The sequence below is a fragment of the Aedes aegypti genome, chromosome 2 (assembly GCF_002204515.2).
Source record: "Aedes aegypti strain LVP_AGWG chromosome 2, AaegL5.0 Primary Assembly, whole genome shotgun sequence".
Taxonomy (NCBI): domain Eukaryota; kingdom Metazoa; phylum Arthropoda; class Insecta; order Diptera; family Culicidae; genus Aedes; species Aedes aegypti.
The window spans coordinates 92,640,640-92,668,245 of record NC_035108.1 but is presented as its reverse complement, the minus strand read 5'-3'; the positions used below and the strand labels follow the sequence as shown (position 1 = coordinate 92,668,245).

Here is a 27,606-nt window from a genome sequence, read left to right as displayed (position 1 = left end):
CAAATGTGTTTTAAAGAGTTGATTGTGTAATATTCCCAAATTTGTTCGAGATGGCTGAAGAAAATCGACCAAAGCCGCTTTTTGAAGCGCACATCGTCATCAGCACCGAAAATCTCACCGGGCGAGGAGGATTGTAACAAAATGTGTCCGTGTTACGTAAATTCAATAATTCAATCGGCACTTTTCAGAGCCAACAAATGTGTTTTAAAGAGTTGATTGTGTAATATTCCTTAATTTGTTCGAGATGGCTGAAGAAAATCGACCAAAGCCGCCAAAATGTGTCCGTGTTACGCAAATTCAACAATTCAATCGGCCCGTTCCAGAGCCAACAAATGTGTTTTAAACAGTTAATTGTTTAATATTCCCTCATGTGTTTACCACATACTAGCTATAATTTCTCAATTCATCTCATAGCAGCATACAATAATTCTCGCATAACTTCTGATCTCGCCCTAAAAGCCAGTGGTAACCATGTGTGTAGCTCGTTGTTTCTGAGCGTTTGAATGGATTTTCATATTATTCAACAACGCTATGGGAAAGGAAGGATCATTATCTACCTGTCCGTAATGTTGGTTTTGATGCTTATTTTTCCTTTTGCTCAGAAACAACGAGCTACACACGTTGCTACCAATGGCTTTTAGGGCGTTATCTCAGAGTATGCGAGAATTAATTTATTACGAATAATTGACAATACGGCAATTTGAGGATGTTTCCGTGGACGCTGCTGCTGTGCCGTTGAAATGCAATATATTGACGTTAACTACGTCTAACGGCAATATACTGGGTGTCAATTGAAAATCTATATTGTTGCGACCGTTACGATATTATGTTAGAGTTTGAACTAAAGGAAGGCTGCAACTTTGACAATCGACTAAAATTCAAATGCAGAAAATCACTTGGCGTAGTTAACGTCATGCGGTCGTGTCTTGTACACAACCCCCCCTGATTTTTTTTGTCTGTATATTGAATATGAAATGAAAAAAATAATATATTTAACCCGTAGGCTACACACAAATTTCAAATTGCTCGTACTTGAGCATAAGTCAATATTTTTAATTAAATTTTGAGGATTGGTTCACTATTAGTTTCATGTAATGGGAAAGTGTAGATTCGGAGGCCTTCCGTGGCTACCAAGCAAAGCCATGCTGAAGGTGTCCGGATTCGATTCCCGGTCGATCTAGGATCTTTTCGTAATGGAAATTTCCTTGACTCCCTGGGCATAGAGTATTATCGTATCTGCCGCACGATACACGAATGCGAAAATGGTAACATTGGCAGTTAATAACTATGGAAGAGCACTAAGCTGAGAAGCAGGTTCTGTCACAGTGAGGATGTAATGCCAAGAAAAAAAAATGCTCATAGCTTTTTAAAATCCTTTGTTTATATAAGCTTCGATTTCGATTTATTTTATTTCCATGATGTCTGTAGAAGTTTAAGGGTGCTCACAGCTTCGAAAAGGTTAGGAACCACTGATACAAAACGAAGATTTTTCCTTCATCAGCGACCGAATTAAAAGCTCGCAAGCGTCTTGGGGAGTCAATGTGACACCTACACGCATCGTTTGCTGTTGTGATGAGCAGTCAACAACGCCACCATAGGTAACTATAGGATCGATCAGATGATGCCCGTGGCGCTTGCAGTTCGAAAACGTGAGACTTACTCACTTGGAACGAAGATTTTAGAATCTGCGTTGGATGTGCCGGGTGGAAATCCATTGTGCGCATCAAATCAGAGCAAGTTTCCATAGTAGGAGATCGTTTTTTTAATTGCAAATGTTTTGAGTCATATGGATTTTGCATCGTATAGAGGGATTAGGGGCATAATGAACACGCGAGGCGAAATGGACAATCTCTGAGAATATACATATTTCATCAACAGTTTATACACCGCATGAAATCTGTATTGCATTTGAAATGTTTGACGGTATAAAAGTTTATTTTTTGCTTCAATTGTCCTTTGAAATTCGATTTTAAGTTTTTCTCTGCTTTAAAATGTCATATAAGCAAAGGCGGTGGAAGAATCTAATTGTTGAGCAAAATAACGAAACTAGAAAGGTTCTTTTTAGCTATTATGATTAAGGGAGAGCCCTTCTACATATCGGAGCGATTGACAGCAGGGATTGAATTCTGAGAAAATTGAGAGAATCTCTCGTGTATCGCTCTCTGTAACTATCATAATATGCTGCGAGAGACTGTTTATCGTGTACTGCTACAACTATGATCAGATTGGGGGGATAGTAGAGATGGTCGGGTTTCACATTTTTCGAACCCGAACCCGACCCGTACCCGACTTATTTTATTTCTTCAAACCCAGACCCGACCCGAACCCGAGACAAAAATTGAAAAGCAAACCCGTACCCGACCCGAACCCGAAACATTTTCGCTGTTCAAACCCGACCCGAAACCCGAAAAAGTTTTCTAAGAAAAACCCGAATAGAACCCGAGCTCGAAAAGATGTTAAATTCATTGTTTCTGAAGCATACACAGGCGGCATCCACAAATTACGTAACGCTCGAAGGGGGGGGAGGGGGTAGGCTCGAGCGTTACGACTCATACAAATTTTTTAAAAATTTCCATACAAAAAGCGTTACGGAGGGGGGGGGAGGGGGTCGAAAATTTCAAATTTTAGCGTTACGTAATAAATGGATGCCGCCACACCAAATTTTCTATCCATGTTTCAGCAATACCATTTGCTGGAACCATTTCAGCAATGCATAGTTTTGCTGATATACAGCACTTTTTGATTTGTTTGCTGAAATTCAGCAATATCAATTGCTGGATAAATGTCAACGTTTTCAGATTTGCTGATTTACAGTAATTTATATGACAGATTTAAAAAATTGCCGTAAATCAGTAAACAAAATTGCTGAACTTACATCAGTAATCATGTTTTTACTGTAAACCAGCAATCTGGTCGATCTGTCAAAACGAAAACTTCGCAAACAAAATCAGATATTTTTCACGCGTGAAACTCGACTGTCTTGAGCTGTCGATAAAATCAATATATAAATATTTGTGATTTTTCAAAATGTTTGTGTTTTACTATATGGATAATCCAACTCTGAGTAATAATCAGTAAGCACAAAACATGTAATCATTGTTTAATTTTAATTTGTGATTGTATTACAGGATGGCGACAAAATTGGAAAGGCGAAAGATTACGACTCTACCACCTTCCTCAAATCGCACAACATGAGTTTTCTTTTATTTGTTTAAAGTGTTAGATTATTTTATTGAAATGAAAGTGTATTAAATATGTAAAAACCTATTGTCTTACAATTTGTGAGGGTCATAAAAATCAACTATTTTTACAAACGGGGTAAATTTTCAATTGCTGGAAAGCAGCACAAATTTGCAGATTCCCAATTACTGATCATCCAGCAAAATGAAAAACAATTTGCTGGATGGTCAGCAAAACAGCTGTCATTTTTATGCGAATTCGCTTTGCTGAAAGATCCAGCAAATTTCATTTTGCTGGATCGATTGCTGAATTTACAGCACAAAAAAAATCAGCAAAAATTTGCTGGTTTACAGCAATAAAATTTTGGTGTGTAGGGAAGCTTTCAGGTTACTACTTTGTGAACAATTCTCACCAAACCCGACCCAAACCCGACTTTTTTCAAGCTCGAACCCGACCCGTACCCGATAATTTTTAAGCCTTCAAACCCGACCCGAATCCGAACCCGAAAAAATAAAAAATTTCAAACCCGAACCCGACCCGAACCCGTCGGGTTCGGGTTCGGGTCGGGTTTGAAAACCCGAGACCCGACCATCTCTAGGGGATAGTAGTGCATGATAAAACTCCAATAAACATGCTCCAAACCTGCGGGACACTATTGCGATTGGAATTTCGGGGATTGTTTATCGTGCCAGTAAAGAAAAACACCTACCCCCAACGGTAAACAAGCGAGAAAAATGGATTTAATCATCGATCTCTCTTTGGGGCTCTCGTTCGCTGCTTCCATTTATCAGACTTGTTACAACTTGCGATACATTGACGATCGTGGACCGCAACAGATGGGATGTTTTTTTTGCTCGCTTTGATCGTGCTTCATACTCAAATGAGAGCGAATTCTGCAATGGCTGATTGACAGTCATTAAGGCTAAGTAGCCCGTCATTCACTTTGGCAACAATGATGACTTTTCAGCTTGCATTTCAAAGTAATAAAACTCAGCCTTGATAGTTTATATTGACTTGAAAAGGTATCACTGTACGTGTTAACATACATAAAGTATGCTGATACTTTTTCAGCTGTGTCAGTGCAAAACCAACTGATGTTCTTTGATTCGAAATCGTGAGATGAAATAGCAACAATCATCAACGACACGTACAAATTTCAATGACAGCCTACTTCGCCTTAAATATATTGGAATTACTCAATTTTACGCAGGTGTGCATTTTGCCCCGATACCTTTTCACCAGCCTTGTTTTCGACCCAATTTTCTATCTCGCTTTTCTGACATAGGATGTGGTTTTTATTATCATGAATGAATGAAATACGTCGTACTAACATCACACTTGAAAATTAGCCGGGGGTAAATTAAAAATATTGCCATTTTATGGTTTTAGAAGAACATTAGCTTAACGTGCCCATTATGCCCCTAATTCCCCTACCCATGGACGACGCTTACGCTACAATTGACATATGTCTTCAAGAGAATAAATATGTACAGGGGATAGGCAAAATGAATATACTATAGAGTGATTATTATATCTTGTGGTTCTGAAAATGCTCGCCATTTTCCAAGTCACATGGATCTTACTGTTTATGGTAGAATGTGATTCTAAACAGATGAACGGACATGTTCCGAATTGGCCACATCCCCGGGGCACCTGGAATCTACTATAAAGTGGTCATGGCAGCCGGTGGTGCTGGAAATGCTTCGGAAAGCATAACCTTTGAAAATCATGAAGTTTGATGCCCATATTGATATGGTTCCAGATATGTTCCTAATTGACCACTTCCCCCAGGGCACCTGGAACCTTTTATAGAGTGGTCTGTGCATCTAATGGTTTTTAATACGCTGCAGGAAACATCATTTTTAAGGTTGATGTCCACTTGGATATAGCTCCGGATAATATTTACATGATTGGAAATACAAACATGACTGACCATGCTTTCCGGAACCAGTTTTACGGAAATGGTCATATTTCTGAAGATTTCCAACCAATCTTAATGCGTCCAGTGGCATTCAACTTCCTATTAGTTCTAGTTTCTAGGAAAAATGCAAAAATCTATCCAACTTTACACCGCACAAAAATACAAGCGACAGAAAAAATGACATTTGGACATGACCTCAGAAAATCCGGAACATCTCCGGTGTCCAGTGGCCAATATGCATGGCCAAGGAAGTTCCTAAAACTGGACCAAATTTGCCGTCGACTGCTTCCAAATGCATCTAATTTCATTCATTTTTCATAAAGTTATAAGCATTTGAATTTGGGCAAAATTTTGCCTATCTCAATCATTTTGCCTATCCCCTGTATATAATAGGGGACCTTCCTTAGCCTAGCGGTAAGGCAAAGAAAGCTCTCAGTTAATAGCTATGGGGTCATGCACAAATTACGTCACGCTCCGAGGGGGGGAGGGGGTCAAGCCAAGCGTGACAAGCCTTACAAAAATTTCGGATGAGTCATACAAAAAACGTGACAAAGGGGAGAGAGGCGGTCAAAAAAGTTGGAATTTAACGTGATATAATTTGTGTACTATCCCTATGGGAGTACACATATAAATACTAAGTTAAGAAGAAGAGGTGTCACAGCAAGCATTTCTTTTGAATTTAAAAAAACGATAATAAAAGTCTTTGCATAGCGGAAGGAAGGCAATCTTAAGAAAATTTCATCAACGACGTCCATGAGATAATCTAACGTGTCACCAGATAAATCGCATTTAGAATCCTCGACTATCATAAAATTTCGCACTACTTCAGTGTAACTCATAGAAACTTTTTTTTTCGTTTGTTACCCAAATAAAACTTAAAAATGGATCTGACTAATGCAAAACGCGAAGAAAAACGTCATGCAAGTTTGCCTCTCTAGGCATGGTGGGTCCTAACTTTTTTCAAAAATTTATGATGGCATTCGACAGCTTCTGCAGCCAGTGAACCGAAAGATACTGTTTATTGAATTATTATTCAAACAGCATGAACCAGAACTTTATGAACAGTTGCAGGCATTTTGTACCAACTATACAAATTGAATATTGTTGATAAGATTTTTTTTCTGGGTCAAGAGCTAGGTAGTTGATTGCTATCAAAATATTATGCAACATTTCAATAATTATTTCATCAATATCCAACGCACTACTCAACAGTTTGGGATTGGTAAATGCCATTCTACAAATATGTGCTGGTATCAGCTCCTCCTGATCGAGGTTAGTCCACTCTAAAACCAAAATTATCGTAAAGCCGGGTTTTTACAATTTGTTCTTTCGCATCATATTTTTCGTTAAATAGTTTAGTAACTTTACATTTTTTAGGATCAATGTTACAGTGGGATTCCATTTTTGGGAACAAAGTCGAAATTTTCAGTTGCCAAAAACGGAACCGTGCCAAAATCGGAACCTAAATATTAAAATTAATTTTTCAACTATTGGTTTGAAAAATATCATTAGAATGTTATTATATCATCCTTACAAAACCATATGGCATCGAGACTTCAGAACGATTCACATCGAAGCAGTTTTCCGTACAGTTAGTTGTACTAATCTATGAACCTATAGCCCAGCTATGTTAATTGTGACAGACGTTCTACATACTTTTTACGCCTCATCGATTTTTTAAAGCTTTTTAAACACTTTCTGTATGAGTTTGCCTAGTAAAACCAATAATCTGGACATTTTCTTAAAACTGTGTAAGAATACAAAAAAATAAATAAAATGTATACTTACAAAGACATGTTTACAAAACAAAAGCGCTGGGTATTGCAAACATCTTGCTGGGCTCTGAAACATCTTGCTAGGAATCCGTAGAATTTCGCTTAGAATTCTCTGGATCCCGCTAAGGCTACCACTAGCGCTCCTCGAATTCCTCTGGAAACCTTTTCAAAAACTCAAAATATTACTAGAAATCCACATTATACCGCTAGCAATTTACAAGAAGCCCTAGAAATTTTAAGAGTTTATTGGGAATCGTCAGATATTAGAATAATTCCTAAACCAATTATACATTCTCAGGGTCCCGTCAGAAACCTTCAATATCATCTAAGAATCAGTAGACAACCTCAAGAATCCGTTAAAACTTCTGAGAATATCCCTAGAACCCAGAATCCCCTAATGATTCTCCCGAGTACAGTTAGGAAACTCAGATCGTAAGGAAAATTTTGATCATGTTGAGACCCGTATCCATGATTAAAAACCTTGTATAGAATTCTGGATCGTCTTTCAACAAATCTAACACCTTACAGAATCTCTTACAAAGAGGGAACCTCTTTGTTAGCTCTAAATAGTTGACGCAGAAGGATCAATATACATCATGATTCCACAGAAAAAAAAAGTTAAAACGCTCTCAATCGTATTTATCGCACGTTTCAATGATATTATTGAGAATAATGTATAGTTTGGACTGTGTTCGTATTTGTCATGGTTCCGGTATTATACGGCATATTGGAATTCTTAAAAAATAATAAACAATAAATATGTATTTTTTTATGGATTAAATGTTGACTCTTCAGCAATTCACTAGAATAACGCAATATCCTTAATGAAATTCCTAAAAGTTACATGATGAAACAAGACGTTTTGCTGTATTTCTATCTACTACTACAGAGTGTTTCTAGTCAGAAAGCTAAGAAGGTGAGACGAAATTTATGATTGTAATTCTGTGTGAGTCATAGACTTTCTGTGGTTCTTTTGTCGGTGCTTGTGCTTTGTTCAAACAAGCTGTTCCAAATATGAAGAAAAGTGTGTTTTAGTGTGCAAACTCAAGTGGGCTGGTCACTCAGTATGAATGCCGAAAAAGGGATTGATTTCCAGTTGAGATACTGATGGCCTCATGAAACCAAGGGACTGTCAGATTGTGATGCTTCCGTAGCCAACATCAAAACTATGCAACACTGCATTGAGGTTGGCTGTCAGCTTGGGCCTTTGGCTTGAGCCTCGTAATGCTGGCTACGGGGACATTGTGTTGGTTGGTATAGTGCTGCCAGTCCCTTGCATGAAACGTTGCGAATGCATGACCCATGAACATTCCGATATAAATAGGCCCATAGTAGTTAGTGAGAAATAGGGGAATATCGACGAAAATGGAACTCTGGAATGAAATCGGTGTGTGGTTGACCAGCTATTCAAATGACTTAAGGGACAGACACGATAATATTTACAACAATTTACAAATTTTAATGGTATTCTGTTGCCAAAAACGGAATCATTTTGCTGCCGAAATCGGGGGGCGCTAAAAATGGAGCATGCCAAAAACGGAATCCCACTGTATATGAAATGTGTAGTAAGAATTCGAAAACTCTTAACCTTGCACGTAAATGAGAAATTCCGTAGTTCAAGGCTATTTCTTTTGGAGAAAAACTTTCCTAAAATTTATCTTCGCTTGACATACAATTTAGTGTTGCTTCGCAAATGGAACAATTCATTATTGATGATGTTCCGGTAATATTTGAAAAATCAATATTAACTGGGGTCAATTCATAAACCTCTTTTTCTATTTCAATTTTTACATTTATAAGGTTTTATCATCGCAGGACTTTATTATTATGAAAATTTATTGGCTTTTTTCGGTGAATACAATACCTATACTCAGAGTGAAAGGGAGTAACGAAAGTGATGAAATGACAAGATGGATAGAATCGCAAGCGAGCGACGAGAGAAATGAATAGAAGTTGAAAATTTGTTTTAACAGAGGGCCATATGTGTGAACAACACAATCGAAACGACAAATCGTTGCCTAACGTCCTGGTCTTGAACGGCTAGATATTGTAGTGTTGGTCACTACAACAATACACTGGTCGCCTGAATTGGCTTGTTTAGCGATATCCAGTTTCTTGCATAATCTACGTTAAAAGTTGAACTTGAATCCGATGTTTCAAATTTTTCGTGACCTAGAACTATTTTTAAAACAAACGTGCTCTTTCGATTCATCTACAAAAAATTACAAAATTTTTCATCACTAAACAACCCAATTGAAGGTGATATGTGGATTTCAGACAATTTGCAAATATTTACGCGAGATATTATATGACTCGAGCTTTTGCCCTGCTGATTCACACTTTGGGCCTAATTGGTTTCCAAACATTTATGCAAAAACGAATAACCCTCAAATCATTCTTATGATAAATCTAGGAACGCCCTTGTATAAAAAATGAATTAGATTTTATTTTCATTTTGTTCTATGCAATGGAAGTTCGACCTAAAATTACAACTTTCACGTCGAAAACCAACGAATAATCATGACTTTTCTAAATCTCAAACGATTTCTATAACATTAGGAGTGAAAGTGTCTTACTTCAATAGCACTAAACCACTATGACATTTAGAACATTTGTTTTGAGTTGAGCTAAAAGTATCAAAAAGAAACTCTTGCCCCACTCGAACTTTTGCCCCACTTTATTCTATGTTACCCTATTTCACGATCATTTATCAAAATATCATTGTTATCCCGACACATTTCTCCTCGGAACACACCTTGTTTATCGATTAATTAAATTTCTCAACGTATTCCCATATTAGAAGCTTCTTTAAATTTTAATGAGAACCCAAATTATAAGATTGTTTAGTAGAATCACACCGTCATCAATTACCGATTTATTTAAGAATCCTTGGGGCCTTCCTTAGCCGAGTGGTTAGAGTCCGCGGGTGCAACGCAAAGCCATGCTGAAGGTGTATCCCGGTCGGTCCAGGATCTTTTCGTAATGGAAATTTCCTTGACTTCCTTGGGCATAACGTATAATCGTACCAAGCAATATTTTTAATTTACCCTTGGCTAGTTTTCATGTTTGATGTTAGTACGATGTGCTACATTCAACCATAATTATAAAAATCATATTATGTGTCAGAAAAGCGAGATAGAAAATTGGGTCGAAAACAAAGCTGGTAAAAAGGTATCGGGGCAAGATGAACACATGCGTAAAATTTAGTGATTCCAATATATTTAATGTCTGTCAACCGTTCTTATATGTAAAAGGGCTCTCCCTCAACCATAGACACGAAGGAATAATTGTGTGTTGTCTACCAATGTCCAATAAAACCACATTACTAAAAAAACGTTGCACATGCTCTTTGAGTTGTTTAAAGCTAAATGAGAAAACTCGAATGAAAACATGTGTTTTGAAGCAATCGAGTTTAGTTATCTCAATTGTTATACAAGAACGAACTAGCACATGTATTTTCTATGAACAGAAAATCCCCAGAAAAAGTGGCGTCATCATTCAGTGGTTGTTCTGCAGTGGCGAACAACGGTTCCGGGTCATTTGGCCAAACGCCATGAAAATAATAGATGATAGATAATAGTTAGCATGAATTTTTAATGAATTTCAAAGCTGAATTTCAAAGAACAATTTATTCTTAAAGAAGGATAAATCATCATTTATGTACAGCTCTTTAGTATTAGTGCAAGAAATAGTCAATGCTGAAAGAAGAACATCCTAAATGAAAGCAATTATTGACTTCTCTGCTAGCGGTAATAGTAGCCAGCAGAGGTTTTCGCATTGCGTTTGTAGTTTAAGACTTTTTCGTCCTTCTGTAGCATCGGTTCGCTTCAATGCTTCGAAACGTATTAGGCGAATTTATTCATAGTTCAACGGAGAAACAGTGAACCTATTTGACATTCACTGAATCGTTCGATTTATTGATATACGAAAGCAACAGTGCAGAGTTAATCTTGGAGGAGAATGAAATCTTACCTAAGTTAGCCCTAGTGTTAGCTAAAAATATGTTTTTAATAAGGCTTTCTATGAGCGTATTATAAGTCATAATTTCAATAAACTATGAAAAATATTCAAATATGAAAGAACAGCCTATGATCAAAAGAAGGAAAAATCTCTTATAAAAATTAAAGCAAGTGTAATGCAAATAATTATTATATCAGTATAACTACAAAGAACTGCCGATAATGTAAAGAAGGTAAAATTCCCAATAAAAATATAAGATCTATTATTGCCAATAGTTATGGAACCAGTACAAATCGAAAGAATAGCCTACGTTCAAAAGAAAAAAATTCTGTTGAAAATCAATCAGGAGTATACCTAGCACACCGTTGGTAATCCAGAAACGAATCAACCATCAGCTTGACGCGAGTTCAAAACTTCATCCTGAATTAACGGATCGTTTTAATTATTCTCTTGGAGCACTAATATAGCGACAAATATGACGTTCGGCCACATTATCAAAACCAACGAATGATTTACCTGATTAGCTATTGGGCCACACTTACACTCCCGTGCATAAGTTTGGGTTCACCCCCTAAAAACATGCAAAAGTGTTCAGTCTATATCTCTGTGATAATACGTCTAATTCAAACTCTTTAAGCCGCATTCAAAAGGCAAACTTTTGCACGATTTGCATCATACTGAGGGGTGAACCCAAACTTTTGCACGATGACTTGACTGACTGTTTCATTGATTTTGAATACTTTCCAGATTTTTCCGCCAAAATTTCGTGGGGTCTCTTGAAAGAATATAAGATTACGATTCTAATGACACTTTGATTTAAAATTTTGGTCGACCCAATGCTGAGGAAATTAGATATGATTTTTCAGTGTGTTTTTTGAAAAACATCACAATTTTAAGTATAAATTTAGTATGCAAAATTAAGAAAATGTTTTTGGAAAAATACATACGAAGTAAGAATAACTCTTTTCCTTTCGAATGCGGCTTAAAGAGTTTCAATTGGACGTGTAATCACAGAGATATGGACAGAACACTTTTGTATGTTTTTGAGGGGGTGAACCCAAACTTTTGCACGGGAGTGTATGTCTCCTACTTATCAGCGTTGAAGCTTTTTTTTTCGTGATTCGGCCAAACGGCATTCGGCCAAACGACCCGTTCGGCCAAATGGCATTCGGCCAAATGGCGTTCGGCCAAACGGCATTCGGCCAAATGGCCGGACACCGCGAACAACATTGATTCCCAAGCATTCAGATGGAAAACTTTTCTGATGCTCTTTTTAAGCTTCACGTGTTCCCGGTCTATGGTGTGGTTGAGCTCTGTAGAGTGTGCTGCCACACTTCGATACTTGTAGTGATCAACCATCAATTTCATCTCCAACACCAAAAGTACAAGCTGATGTTTATACTAACAATAATCTAAAATTGAAAAACCAGTCGTTAAAAAAATCTTCATAAAAACCTTTTACTACATTTCAAATAGCATTGCTTTGAATTAGAGCGAAATAGCAGGTTTAGAAGCGATGATGGTTATTTCCCTCTTAACGATACCTTAGAAATAGCATTTAAACATTAATCACATACGATTTTTTATCAATTTCAGATGGGTAACTCACTTTGCAAGGAGCCTCGTGCAGGGAGTTCGATGCGCCCCGGAAGAGTACTGGACAGATTTGGAAATATTGTATGGCAATCAAAACCAACTTTTGGCAAAGCTGCATTGAAATTTAAACTTATATTATTTACAGATGTGCCCTAGCGGATTGAACAAGAACAAACATGGAATTAACAAAACCTACTTGAGTCGTCACGTGTAAGATAAATAGAGTGACCTAATACAAATGAAGTAACCTTTCAGAAATCTTTTTCAATTACAGTTTGGAAACCAGTTCGAAACCGAACACCTTAAGTGGTTGGAGCAACGTCCCTCTAGCATCCCCTGAGTCCTCCAAAGTAATCGACAGAGCTCCGGTGGCACCACCACGCAAGAAAAGGGCCACCCTAGAGCGCGGAACCTCGCCGGATGCAATGATGAAGGTTAGAAACGGTTTCAAGGACGTTTTTGGAGCCGAAAGCCGTCGTCAATCATGTGACGTTGTCGTCAAAGGAAAGTCCTTGGACACAGTTGATAAAAGTTTTCCACTGAAATCGCAATCTAGTTTCGAAATCGATGTCAAAGATGAAGAATTCAGCGACTTTTCGAAAGTTCCAACCAAGACGGAAATGGAACCATCTTCTAAAGATTCGCTTCACAACGAAGGGAAAACTCAAGTGTCTCGAGTGGGTAACCGAAAGTCCGACAAGTTCTTCGGCGAAAATCTGTCCGATGCGCTATCGGGTGTGCCGGTGGTCGTTGAAAGAAGGAAAAGCGCCAAAAAGGGAATGGCAGATTTGGATAAGATCGATCAATTCATCGAAAAGAATGTACTGAATATGAATGCTAAACCAGACTCAAAAGACGTCCCGGAGATAAAAGTAACAGAACCTGATTTAAACCCGGAGAAGAGTGCCCCTAAACTAGAGGAACCAAAATCCGAAAAGGTTAAAGATTCTCCTAAAGATAAGAAATCGGATGAAGAAAATTTAATGAGATATATAGATGAGTCTATGATAAAAGAAACAAGCCTGGGAAAGAAAGCCGAATTTTTGATGGCTATGTTGGAAGACTATCCTGAGGACCGATACTTGGGCATGACGCCTGTAGAAGAACCGATAATCGTTCCAAGAAAACGAAAATCGCGTCACATTTGCGACAATGACGAACACATGCATGATATGCTCCATAAGCACGAGTGTAAAGACAACTCTTCGAAGAATCTTATAACAACTGAAGCGTCGATTGAAACTCCTCCACGAAAACCAGATCGAGACTTCAGTAAATACCTTGCACCCCGCATGGGCGACGGAGACGAAACGGACGATTCCACCTGTTCCGGACCTGTACGTAGACGTTCGGTTCAACAAGCACCGCCTTCACCACCAGTCTTACACAGAATGTTGAAGAGTCGGTCTGAGACAGAATTCCAACAAAATATTTCAGACACGGTAACCAGTACTCCAAAGAAGCTCGACGCAACAGTTGAAACCAAAGCCCACTCACCACGAACGCTGAAACGAATTATTTCGATGCCAACTACTATCAACTTGGCAAAACAAGAATCCAGGAGTCCAAGCCCAAGACCCACGTTTGTGAAAAGCAACAGTTCCAGTTCATTCCTTATTATGGATCTCCAACAGGCGCATAAGAAAGTCGTACCGTTCACTCCAGAAGATCCTCAGCACAACGTTCCGGATGATCTTGTCAAGCCAAAGTCACGTCTTGCCATTCGCAAAATATCCACCAAATCAAATGAAAGTGCTTCATGCATTTCGACTCCAACACTGGAAATCCCTGCTCCAAAGTTCACCATCGGTAGCAGTGAATGTCTGTCCAAGCCTCCAGATGTGGAACCTCCACCACCTCCTGTGCCCAAACGTAGAAAAACATCCACCGGAGACAGCAAACCATCGTCTCCGCGTGGCCTGCTCGGCTATGACTTGGGTGGTTTCTTGGTATCCTCGAACATTCTTCCACATCACGATATAACCCAGGTGATCAACAGCGTCTACAACGAGAAGAACAACGGCGTCAACATTGTGGAAGCGTTCCAAATTTACTTAGAGGACCAGATCAACGCAGAATTGAACAATCCGGACACAAAGAACCCCAACACAGTGAAGCTTTTGGAAGCTTTGACTAAACAATCCGACCCGGAGGACAGACTGGAAGACATCAACATTGATTTAGTAGACTCGGAGAACTCGAATAAATCCTCGGATATTGACGACTGTTTCGATCCAGAGTTTGAAAAAATCGAAAAAACCGAAGTGGAAGAAGCAGTCCAACACCACGGAAGTGTCGACGACGTGGACAACTGGTTCGACAACAATTCTGATGCGGGATCCGTTATCGAAGGGTCCGACAAGTTGGGTACTATGGTCACAGTTAAGAACGGTGTACCTCGTACTGGACGTCGCGAGAGCATCGAAGACGTGGACAATTGGTTCAAGAACCACATTCAGTCCAGTCTACTCGACGAACAGATTATAGGAGTTCGCAAGCAGCGCAGAGGATCGGATGGATTACTAGGCTACGACACGACTCGTCAGTATCCCTTCGGGGCAGGCAGACAACGTCATGATTCACAATCTGCCGAGTTGTTCGAGGACATTACCAAACTGCACGATTTGGGCAGCGAAGAGGACGTTAAAGGCAAAACGCAGCTTTCGGTGGTGAAGAACGATCGACTGCGGGACCGACGTGGCTCGGATGGACTGGTTTTCTACGACACAACTCGAAAATTTCCATTTGGGGAACCGAACGAAAATTTACCGAAGGCCCTCGAGAAGAGTCAGAAGGACGAACGGAAAACTTCCAGCAACAACGAAATAAGCGAATCGAAGTTGAGCAAGGCCAATGTGGAAAAGCACACGGCGAAGGAGCAGGTTGATGGGTCGTCGGATCATTCCACGTTATTGAAATTTTTGTCGAAGGAAAATTTGGTAGAATAGCGTGTAGTTCTGAGATTTAGCAGAATTGGTGTTACATTTCCATTTGAGTCAGTATTATCTATAGCGTCTAGGCTAAACTATGTAGACCGATATATTTTAGCACATGATTGTTGCCCGTTAATCATTAGAACTATTGATAAGGAAAAGTACTAAGCTTGCCGTAAAAAGAGATGTTATTACCAGAACAAGTCTTTTTAATTTCAGAGCTAAAAGAAACACACATTTTGTCTAAGAAGAGTATAAAATATTAGTTCGTGTGATTTGTTGTATCTTGGCAATATTTTGATGGGGCTTTCTTGGGGTTTGTGGTAACGTTTTTTTTTTCTACAATCTTGCGTTACTCAACAAGGACAGAGCCCGCGTTTCAGCTTAGCTTTTTTGACTGTCTATTGGATTGAACTTTTGTGACATGTCTATATTTACTGTTCGCAATATTGAAAGGAACTAAACACTGTACTCCGTGAATCAAGTGCTCACATAGTTGCTGCTCACTGTTGTTTATTAAATTTACTTGGTGTTACATCAATTAGGTAGTTTGATAAAACCTCGTTAACGATGTTACGCCAATTGATTCGGTCCATGGCTGTGTCCCTCCAACTTCGATTTTTGCCCACGCTCTCCAGATCTTGTTGCATCTGGTCAAGCCTCCTGGCTCGCTGTGCTTTATACCTTCTTGTTCCAACCGGATTCGACGCAGCTAATGATGTTTGCAGGGTTGTTGCCCTGCCCAAAGCACCCTTCCGACTTTCGCCACCTTCTGCATACAGGGTTCGCCGTAGAACCTAGCGAGCTCGTGGTGCATTCCGTACTGCCACACACCGTTCACCCGCACATCGCCAAAGATGGTCCTGAACACCCGTCGTTCGAACACTCCAAGTGCTTGCAGGACCTCTTCCAGCATGGTCCATGCTTCATATCCGTAGATGACCACGGTCTTATAAGCGTTTTGTACTTGATACATTTGGTGCGGAGGTGAATCTTTCTCGATCGCAGCTTCTTCTGGAGCTCACAGTAGGCGCGGCTTTCACTGATGATACGTCTCCGTATTTCACGACTAAGGTTGTTATCCGCCACAAAGATCCGAGGTAGTGTCCATTTCCCGGCCATTTTGCTTGTACCGGTATTCGGGACAAAAATTGATGCTTGCCCAGGGAAAACCCGGGATTCCGGGATTTCTCAAATTCTCATTGTAACCAGTAGTTTTGTTGAAACGGAAGTGAGAATTCATGAGTACTTTGAATTAAGGCTCAAGAATCCATCATTCAATCATTAGCAATCATCATAAATTAAAAACCAGCTTTTTCGTTCAAATTCTAAGCAATCCACATGAACATCTATCATTGCATTACAGATAGCAAGTGCAATGCAGTGATAGATTTTCTTAAACATTGGTTCAATTTTGAGCAAAAAAAAACTGGTTTTGAAAATTTGTAGAACGATGATGGTTATTTTCCTCTTAACATTGCTAGATGAAATGTAAATTATATTATGATACATTTTATGTATGCCTTTTTTTTTGATGGAGTGATTGAACAAAAAATTAAGGCTGCCTTGAGTACTTACGGGTTTGCTGGGGATGTTTTTAATATATTTTTTAAAATATAAATGAATGGATGGTAATAATTTGATATTAAAACAATTTGCTTCAAACATTTACAAAGTCATCAACACTATGAAGAACAAAAGAAACGGTTCTGAGAAAAAGTGTCATTAGTTTGCATTGAAATTTAGTGGTTTTCAATAAGGTTCAACGCTCCGTCATCGTAATCATCGTTATCATCGAAACAGTAGTTTTTTCTGTTCAAAACTAAAAATTATTCAATGAAAATGTGTTCACTGTGTTTCATTTTGAGAGCAAACTCAATAGAGATTTGTTTCGTAAATCTCACGCTTGATATTTTCATGCAAAATCACTCATCCGTGAAAAATGATTCAGTCGTAAAACCCGTCAAAAACTCTTGAAAACTGAATGCTGTTGTTTACGTTAGAAAGGATTATTATAATTCTACCATACCAACAAGGAGTCATGGCTTTGTGCGAGAAAAGAGTGAAAATACGAGGCAATGAATTAAACTGATGTGCCAACTCATCCATGATTTTTTAACTGCTGAGTTGCGTGGTTAACAACTCACGCATGAAAAATATCAGGAGTGAGTAATGAGAATTTGAGTTTTTCACAACACTGCTATTACCCTATAAGGAATACTTCGCCAAATTTTCAAGGGCTCTAATAACAGTTTTCCAAATGTTATCATTCTTTGACTAAGCAATGCTCAGCAGTTTCGTTTTCAGCTTGACAAAAACAACTTTCAGCGGTTTGAATTTTTCTTATCTTTTTAAGATGATACCTACTTGGGCAGTGACCGGTCATCAGGCCAGTTATTACCCTAAGATTTCCTTTATTAGGATTCAGTGCAGCTTTTGCTTATAGCTTATAGATTCAGTAAAGGGTTTTGATATACTGGGTTTTATCATAAAAACTTAATTGAATCTTTTCGCTTGCTTGGATGTATCCGTGGCGATCCAATTGGATTCTACCATGGACATTTCCCAATTTTTCAGTTTCATTCTAAGAGTGCACTCAGGAACACCACAGAACAGTTCAGGTCCGACAAATCTCGAAGCAGCACCCTGTATTGCAAGATTGTCGGCGATTTCATTCCCCTCGATTCCACAATGACCGAGCACCCAGAATAATGTAACTTCGTTCCTACTGGCCAATTGCTTCAGAGAAAGAATTCATTCCCACACTAATTTTGATCTACATGTGAATGCCGAGTGCTGGAATGCAGTAACTACGGCTGTCACTCACATTATGTTAGAATTGCAGCGTCTATGGCGCGCCGACCAAGAGTTGGCTGCAGAGGATTAGCCCTGCCGAGGCTGGTCCCTTGTAACATTGTTTAAGTCGGCTAGGAGAAGCAGTTTGCCTAGGCTACTTCTGCTACACGTGTTGTGCTATATGCACTGGTCCCTTCCCGAAGAAATACCGTAAGGTGGTTCCGGGGAGATGAGGGTCTGAGTCAAAGGGTCATGTCGATGCACTGTTCACCACTTGAGCAATTCTAAATGAATTGCTCATGCACAGTGCATAGGCTGGTTTTAGCGGGTCGTCGTTGGTGCGTCATCCCCGCATTCGCTGAGTTATCTTCTCAGGGGATCTGTTTGCAGATTTCCCCCTTGTAAAAAACAAAAAAAAAAACATGTGAATGCCATTAGAGCATTCGAAGCTGCTTGACTGTCCTAGAAAATACAGATCATTGCAAACCTATAATTTCTTCTGAGACAAACATCATAGTTGGTCTTCGTTGTCATCCAATCTTCTATTGTTCGCATATCTGAATTCAAATTGAATTCCTTCATGTTTTTATGTGATCAATCAAATTACCATCTAGTAATTTATTATAACGGATAACTGCAAGGCTTTTTTTTGCAGCTTGCAATATAATGAATTGATGTGGCGCGGGAAGTGGGTAGGACAGGGAGAACATGTACTACGCACAAAAACAGCTGGGTAGGACAGTCAAAGGATTTTCCTACCCACGATTCATAAAAAAACGAGATCAAAAGATAGCTTGAAAAATAAACTAAATTGTTTATCATCTGTTCAATATACACACAAACTCGATTATCGCGTTTTAGCATCGTTCTTATTCTTATGGAGGTTGGAAGACACGATAAGGGGTTTCATGGTATTCTCGTGCCTAGTAAAGCGTAACATACATGATATGTGCATGATCCCCAAAAGTTCTGGCTCGTGAGAAGAACGATTGAGAATATCTATATTGAAAATCCTGGGAATGTAACTGTAACAATTGCTACAAGAAAAAAGTTTTTCTTTAACCGTTAGAAAAACAAATGAAGCAATCCTCTACGGCATTTCTAAATTAATCAATGGATGGTTTCTTGAAAATATCTATGGACAACCCTCTATATGTTCTGGAACATTGCCGTAAGCATTCCTAGAAGTAATACTTGACACTTTTTTAGAGAATTATCAGAAAAATTTTGAAGACTCTTTGGATGAAGTAATAGATTAATCTATTTTTCTTATTAGCTTCATTAGGGAGATTTTCAGCCCGTGGATGGTTCCTCTCCTATGGATTAATCTAGTTCCAGTTGCATCTTGTTATACACAGCACAAGTGTGATGGTCTAGCGTGCGATCACTCTTAGTATGATCTATCAAAGCATTGTTTAATCTATTGACATTTTTCAGAGAAATTTCATTAAAATATGGTCTCTACAGTATGGCCCATAAAAAAATGCGAACATTGTTCGAACGTGAATTTGGCATCCACAAGCGTTATTTTCGTTGTGTTTGTGAGCAAATGTAATTTCTGATTACTGTAGTATATTATGACATAACTCCACTATCTAGGACAACTTTTGTCATATTTTTCTCACTGTCCTACATAATTTAATAAAGCAAAGAAGTTTAAAGGTTTTGTCCGCTCAAACTTAGAAACAGCGTTTGATTGTCGTATACTCTAGTGATAAACTTTTCACCTTCGAAAATCACGCTTTGTTGTTGAAAATATTAGTTCGTTTGGTATCAGAGGATGGAGGAGTTCTTAGAGAACGTGTTTTTCATGTTAACAATAAAATATTTTGCCAGAGTCATTTTTTGGGTCCCTTTGCGTCTTATGGGTTTGAGAGGCCCTAATTTTTTTTTGTTAAAGTTGAATTAAAAACAAAACAGAGGTCTATAACATTTTTTTCGAAAGAAATTCGTTCCTTCGCTTAGAGACAACTTAGGGGTCATGCACAAATTACGTCACGCTCCAAGGGGAGGGAGGGGGTCAAGCCAAGCGTGACAAGCCTTACAAAATTTTTGAAGGTTCCATACCAAAAACGTGACAAAGGGGGGGGGGGTCGAAAAAGTGGAAATTAAGCGTGACATAATTTGTGTACCATCCCTTATGCCAATACTAGCTCATATGTTTTGAGCAAAACAGAGCCGTTTATCATATTTATCTTCTTCTTCTTCTTTTTGGCGTTACGTCCCAACTGGGACAAAGCCTGCTTCTCAGCTTAGTGTTCTTATGAGCACTTCCACAGTTATTAACTGAGAGCTTTCTTTGCCAATTGACCATTTTTGCATGTGTATATCGTGTGGCAGGTACGAAGATACTCTATGCCCTGGGAAGTCGAGAAAATTTCCAACCCGAAAAGATCCTCGATCGGTGGGATTCGAAACCACGACCATTATCATATTTATATGAAGGTTCAACCACGGCTCTCCAAAATGATCAGTTTTTTTCTAACATTTGTTTAAGTCTCCAATGATCCAGGTATAAATCTATTATATTATTTGATATGGGCGAATGCTGGAGACAAGGCCTGTGAAGAATCTCACCCGTTAATGTTTTAGAAGCTTTCATTACAAAGATATTAAAGTCGATGACTGCATGATAAAATTTGGAAGTATGCTTCCAATTCCTCTCTAGTATGGTGAAAGTAACTGATAAAAATCATGTCGAAAGCGAAAACCAGAGTCTAAACATATTGAGCAATACAAGTAATGAATATCATTTATGCTTCCGTTCTACGCATATTTGTCCCACGGTCCATAAGGTTTACATAGAACATGGAACAAATAGGCGTAGAAAAGCAGTATTTTTCGTTCGCATTTTCCTTATAAAAACTACCATAGAACGTGATATGACGATTTTCCCATTTTTTTATGGGACATACTGTATTTCAATGCAAGTCTTTAAAAAGTCTCTATAGCAGGTTCAAGAGGCTCTTCAAGAATTTTGTCTCAGATTCCCTGAGAAAAAGCTTCAGGAATTATTCAGAATACTTTCAGGGTCTCCTACAGCGATTTCTACAGAAATTCTTCGAGAGATTTCTCCACCAATTTTACTAGCAATTCTTCCAGAATCCTCTAAAAGATACTTAGAAGAATTTATCCAGAATTTGCTCTTGGAAAACCTTGAGAACTCGAAAGCTATTACCTCCAGTAATTTTCTGAGGTATTACTTTATTTTTTTTCAAAACTGTCTTAGAATTTCCTTTATATATTTTGTCACTAATCCTTCAACAGAATTCTCCAGTTGTAACTTTGGAGAAGCTTTCAACGTGTTCTACAGTGTTTGAAAAAAAAACTTAAGTTTTTTTTAAGAAATAATGCAAGAATTAATTGTTCGAATGAAGTGCTTCAAGAATTCATCCACGTTTCATCTCATAAATCCAAAATTCCTTGAGAGGTTCTCCGAAATAATCTATTTTTTTACTAGAAATTTATCCAGCATTTCATCCAAGTATTACTCTTGCAATTTTATCAAACATTTTTAAGGATGTTTTTCAAAAAAAAATCCATTCAATCTTCAAAAGTTTTTCTAAGTTTTCTCACCAGTTTATACTACAGCCATTTTTTTCAACAATTCCAACGATTATCCCTACACAAATTTCTATAGTAATTCAGTCCAAAAATTTTCGAGATATTACTATAGAAACCTCGAGATTCGATTATCTTAGCAAAATTATCTAGGAAAGCTTCTAAATCTTCCCAAAGAGTCCAAGAGTTATTTCAGAGATCCTTGTTTATTAAGGGTGGATTTAAAACATACACAACTTTTATCTAAGGTTAAAAATAAACTAAAAAAAAACTTTCAAAGCTTACTTAAGGAAATCTCAAAGAATTACTGAGAAAAATTCTGTAGACATCTTAGAAGGAATCTTTCGAGCAATTGCTGAAGGTATTATTAGAGAAAATCCCTAGTTGAAATTTCATCCAATTTCCAAAAGACAATTTTAAAGGAAATCCTAGAAATTTCTGGAGAAGTTATCGATTGAATTTTAGAAGACGTTTTGATCGGGTATCTTGATGAATCACTGGATAAAATCTTGGAGGAGTTAGAACTTTCCTGAAGAACTTCTCAAAGAATTTCTGAAGGAGTTCAGATGATTTCTGAAATAATCTTTGAAGAAGTTTCATTTCTGTGGTTTTCCTTCGGTAAATCCAGGTTAAATTCTTGAGGTATTGTTAACAAAATTCGTAGAAACATTTCCTAGGAAATGAGCCACCGATAAACATGTCACTTGAGCCTCTCACATACAGTAACTTAAACTTTCCAGTCCAGGGTCAAAATTTTTCTTAGCTTCACTGTGCACAAAATATTTGGCAGCATTTGTCCTACCCATGGTTTCGAACGTGGACGCGCCTCTGAGGGAATTGGATAAGACTTGACACAATAATGCGATTTATGCTGCAAAATGTAAATGTGCTGATAGCAACATAATTTGAGTTTTGAAATTTGATTTGCTTATTAAAATTTGAAATAGACTGGCAATTGTACAAGTAAGAAAGAATGGGCTGATCTTTTTTTTATAATTTTTATAAACAACAAAATAAGAACAATATGAAAGTGATGCTAAGGACTGGTTGAGCATAAATAACGCAATTCAATCGATGGTGACGACTTTACAAACTTTATCTGTTTTTATCATGTACTGAAATATAATTGAAAGTACTGATTTATATAAAGATATTTGATATTATTAGTTCATTTGTTTGTGTGATTCAGCAGTTAATAATGAAGAATTGTAACTTACTCTTCATGATAATACTTCCCAGACCAGGATTATCCTAGTTTAAAGCACCCTTTTCGAAGCTATTATGTCCAGTTATCCATGTACCGCTAATCCTGAAATAATTCTTATTGTGCATTAGGGTGCGGCTTATTTTTCAAAAGTTCTCAAAACCAAAAATTCGTGTGCTCTACTGAATTCAAATCACAAAAAAAGAGAAACCTCAAAATCTGAGCCAAAAATATTAACATTTAGAGGTGGCGCAAGCGTGTTGAAGGTGAATTTTCAAGTTATAAAAAATGATCTGCAGTTAAGTAAACATAACTTTGTTATTTTTCAACCGATTTCAAAACTTTTAGCACCATTTTCTTTCAAATTAAATTTATAAAAATTTTGTAGAATATCGAATTTGTCTAAAATCAAAACTTGTCTTAGTTAAAATTACTTATATCCAAATTTTTCCTCATTTTGCTAAAAAAATCATTTTTGTTTGACCATAACTTCATTAAAACTCAATCGATTCCAAATCTTTTTACATACTTTTGAAGCAAATTTATTTGTTTTCAAACTGTACATACAACATTTTTTTCTAAAAAATATTTTTGACTTAGGTATTCAACAAAAACTACCCAAAAACATGATTTTTCAATGAAAAAATCAAATTTCTTTGGATTATTTAAGTTTTTTTGCGGAAAACAGCATATTTTCTATAAAACTAAAAAATATGTGAAGCATCTTGCCTTAGTTACGAGTTGAATAGTGCATATATTTTTTAACATATGCAAACATAATTTTGTTTCAAAATTATTTAAAAATTGTTGCAAAGTCCTTCCCAAAGGTTTAACAAATGATAAAAATCAGTTTCAGCTTAAGAGACAATATTAAACTGCCAAAGATTTGACAAAACTGGCATTTTTCGTTGAAAAATAATGTTTTTGTGCAGTTTTTGCTGAATAACTTGGTCAAGACATTTTTTTAGTAAAATGTGATATATGAAAGGTTTGAAAACAATTAAATTAGCTTCAAAAGCACGTAGAAAGATTTGGAATCGGTAGAGTAATCATGAAATTATGGTCAAACAAAGTTGAATTTTTTAGTAAAATGAGGAAAAATTTGGAATAAATTACTTTTAACTAAAACTTTTTTTGATTTTAGACAAATTTGGTGTTCAACAAAGTTTTTACAAATTTAATTTTGAAGGTATTGATGCTAAAAGTTTTAAAATCGGTTGAAAAATAACAAAGTTATGTGTACTTTACTGAAGGTCATTTTTTATAACCTTTACATTCAACTTCAAGACGCTTGCGCCACCTCTAAATGTTAATATTTTTGGCTCAAATTTTGAAGTTTCTCTTTTAATGTGATTTGAATTCAGTAGAGCACACGAATTTTTGGTTTTGAGAACTTTTGAAAAATAAGCCGCACCCTATTGTGCATGCTCATGCATAATATTAGTAATGATCATAATCATGCAACAGATAAGAATGTGAGAAAAAAAAGAATATAGGGACAGTGATTAGTAATGAGTTGATTATGTAATTCTGTTAAAGAATTCAACAATGTAACAGTACTGATGAGTAGCTTCAAAAGAATGATTTTACAGCATAACTGAGCCTTTCGGATCGTAAGACCGATGTATAAAAATTTGTTTCGAAATTGTCCGCGTGGTCTACTAGCCTACTAGTGCCCCTGTTAGATAAGAATCAGTCATAGACATACATATCGAATGTTCGCCATGACCCTATGACCAACATTTGTATATGTATAGACTTAGCTGATGTGGCTTTTCTAATAGCAGGGCTGGTAGCAAGAATTGGTACCGAAAAAAGTTATATTAGTGACCAAATTTGAGAAATAAGTGACTAAAAAGTGACTTTCTATTCTCGAAAAAGTGACTAAAAGTGACTTGAAAAGCAAGCCGTAATCAATTTTATTTCAATTCTAGTATACTGTTTTACGATCAATATCAATCATGATAGGGAATATTACATATGATCTTCTGCAGGTAGTAGGTCTAGTTGAGTATCATATTTGGACATTTTTATTGTGCTTCTAAGTAAAGTAAAGTAAGTATTGTGCTTCCAAATTTACAAGATATCGTCTAGAATTTTTTCAAACAGGGTAGTTTATATTTACGTAAATAATCCTTTTTTAGTAGATCGAATTTGATTGGAATACTGCTTAAACCGCGTCCTTTAAACGCCGACTAAGGAAGAAATTTTCCATCAGTAAGTATAATGGAAGTCACATTCTAAAACTTCATCGTAAAATTACGACAAGTAACTTTTCGTTTTGCCGTAAATTATCCAGCTTTTTACGCTAGCTATAAAACAACGGGGGGTGATTTGACTTTGACATTTCTTGGCTATCAATTTTATAGTTTAGTCTTAGTAGGCAATAATTAAAGATTGTTGATTGAAATGTCAATAGTTTTCACTGGATTTGTTTTGCTGCTGCGGGATTTTTGTGCATATTGCAATGTCTACTCTATTTTACACAAAACTTTATTCCTTTCATTGTAGGCATCAGTAGACCACAATTACTCATGGAAAGCTTTTCTGAACCAAACAAATAGGGATGAAGAACTGATAAGGAGAGTATTCTGTATGCCAGCATTGAACATTTGGACAAACGCAGTGACCAATCATAACGAAACCCTGACGATTTTCAATAACCTCCCGTAACCCTTTATAGAGAATGGGAAGAAATTAAAAGACATGCACATTTTGAAATATATAAAAGGTTTTCAAAGATGATCAAATATTGATCTCCGTCCAGACCTTGACGTGCATGGACATTGAAATACACACTTTTACATGACTTGAAGCATTCTCGATCTGCGGGGTTACCGAGGAATGGGTCTAGTCCCTGCATACAAAATTAACATAATATTGTACACCGTGGGATTTACAGTCCATGTGTTTTTTTCCAAATATTGTTTTACTTCCTCCGTAGTTTACTCCAACATAACAAACAATAATGTGAAAAAGGATCAGGAAACGAAATTATCTAATGAAATAGCCTTTCAAGGCCTAAAGCCACCATGGCATCGTCGTTTTGCTTGTAACACTCATTTGCATAGTTCAGTCAGTATATCATCTCGAGAATTAACAGGAACCAATCCCAATAATGTCTGCAAGTCGTAGACCTAAAATGGCGAAAACATTAGTATTGAACAGAAAATAAGGAAAATAGTTTTTTTTGCAATTCGGTTGCAAATCAATCAACTTTTCATTGAGAAGATAGTCAACATAACGGTCTACTTTTTCTACCGAAAGAACAGTGCTGAAAAGTGCTACTTTTCAGCACTCTTTTCGGTGCTGAAAAGTAGCACTTTTCAGAACTGTTTTGGTAGGCGTCAACCGAATAACCCAGTCTCTTCATGCCATTTGTGCATATTCTGCGCGGCGTGTGAGTTGAGACGAGTCGTTCTCACCACGGTGACGTTGAGCGACTAATGTTAATCAAATGATAGTGAGTCGATACCTCACCGACTCGTCTTGCTTTACATACCGCACAGAATAAGCACAATTGCATCTGACTCTTGGGTGTTGATCTACGACTGGCGTGAGGTGAGAATTGTCGACTAGAGTGAAGCGACTTTCCATTTGGTTTACACGGCGAGTCGCTTCACTCGAGTCTATATCCGTTGTGCAATCTGTTAGTAGTAGTATATTTGTGCTGTCTTACCTGTTCTTTCCTCCAATAGGAAATACCTAAAGATCTACATGATATTTACCGATGGGAGCGATAAAATTTATGACATTCATGGGTACTTATCAAAGCCTACGTGATTGAAAAATACTGAATTGAAACTACACATGGCTGTATGCCCATGTGGGTTCTCTTGAAATGTTTGTTTGTGCTTTTAGAGTGCATCCAGCTGAAATAGATTCTTTCGAAATAGCAAAAAATGTTGTATGCAACTCGTTGCAAAACTCTATTTTTTCAAAACTCGTTGTATTTATCCAAATGTACAACTCGTGATGAAAAAATCATCATTTTGCAACTTGTAATTGTAATTGTAATTGCTCAATCCACACCCTGGCAGACAATTATCCGCCCATCTAGACACGGGCTGGGTGAGGACCTACCAAGCCTCCCCCGTTAACATGTCCTATACCGTTTAGCACACCGGGATCTTCCACAAGCAGGCGCCGGAATTAAAGCGGTCCCACAAGCTTCAGATACATTAAATAGATATAGTCCCTCTGGCACTAAACCGAATGGCGCCCTCCGCTTCACCACTAGTACTGCTTCCCCACACGCCAAGCACAATATCGAAAGTAGCGCGTTGTATAGCAAATACAGTACACCACCTCCGACACTATGCCAAATGTACAGGAAAAACAGCACCAGTAAGAAAGCGGAAGGCGCACCACTCGGTTCAGTGCCAGAAGGACTATAAGTATAACGAAGAAGAAATGAAAAGATAGTAGAGTTGGTTCGGTTATTTGATTGCTGAAACGAAAAAAAAAAACAGAAAAAAACAGAAACAAAGTGTTAACATTAAAACGGGGTTTTATAATTGATAAATGTATCGATAGTTTCTCATCTGTTACGTTTCCTTATCGTAGCGCTGTCGATTTTTTCCATCTCCAGGGTGTTCGTCTCCGCTCGAGCAATGAGGACCATGATGAAATGAGAATATAAAAATGTGAGCATTAGTGTTGATCTAGTAATAGATTAAT

At 37.5% G+C, this 27,606-nt stretch overlaps 1 protein-coding gene across 3 annotated transcripts in view; it reads left to right on the top strand.

The window, feature by feature from the left end:
• Nucleotides 1-15,565, top strand: part of LOC5574703 — a 28,629-nt gene extending 13,064 nt beyond the window's left edge. For 2 of the 3 annotated variants that reach the window (XM_021841539.1, XM_021841538.1), the window contains 3 exons: nucleotides 12,433-12,513; nucleotides 12,578-12,642; nucleotides 12,707-15,565. In XM_021841539.1, the coding sequence (XP_021697231.1) occupies nucleotides 12,433-12,513; nucleotides 12,578-12,642; nucleotides 12,707-15,380 (2,820 nt within the window). In that variant the 3' untranslated portion in view covers nucleotides 15,381-15,565. Of the gene's footprint in view, nucleotides 1-12,432; nucleotides 12,514-12,577; nucleotides 12,643-12,687 lie in introns of those variants that run through there. The other variant, XM_021841540.1, reaches the window with a different exon arrangement.
• Nucleotides 15,566-27,606: the final 12,041 nt, after the last annotated feature.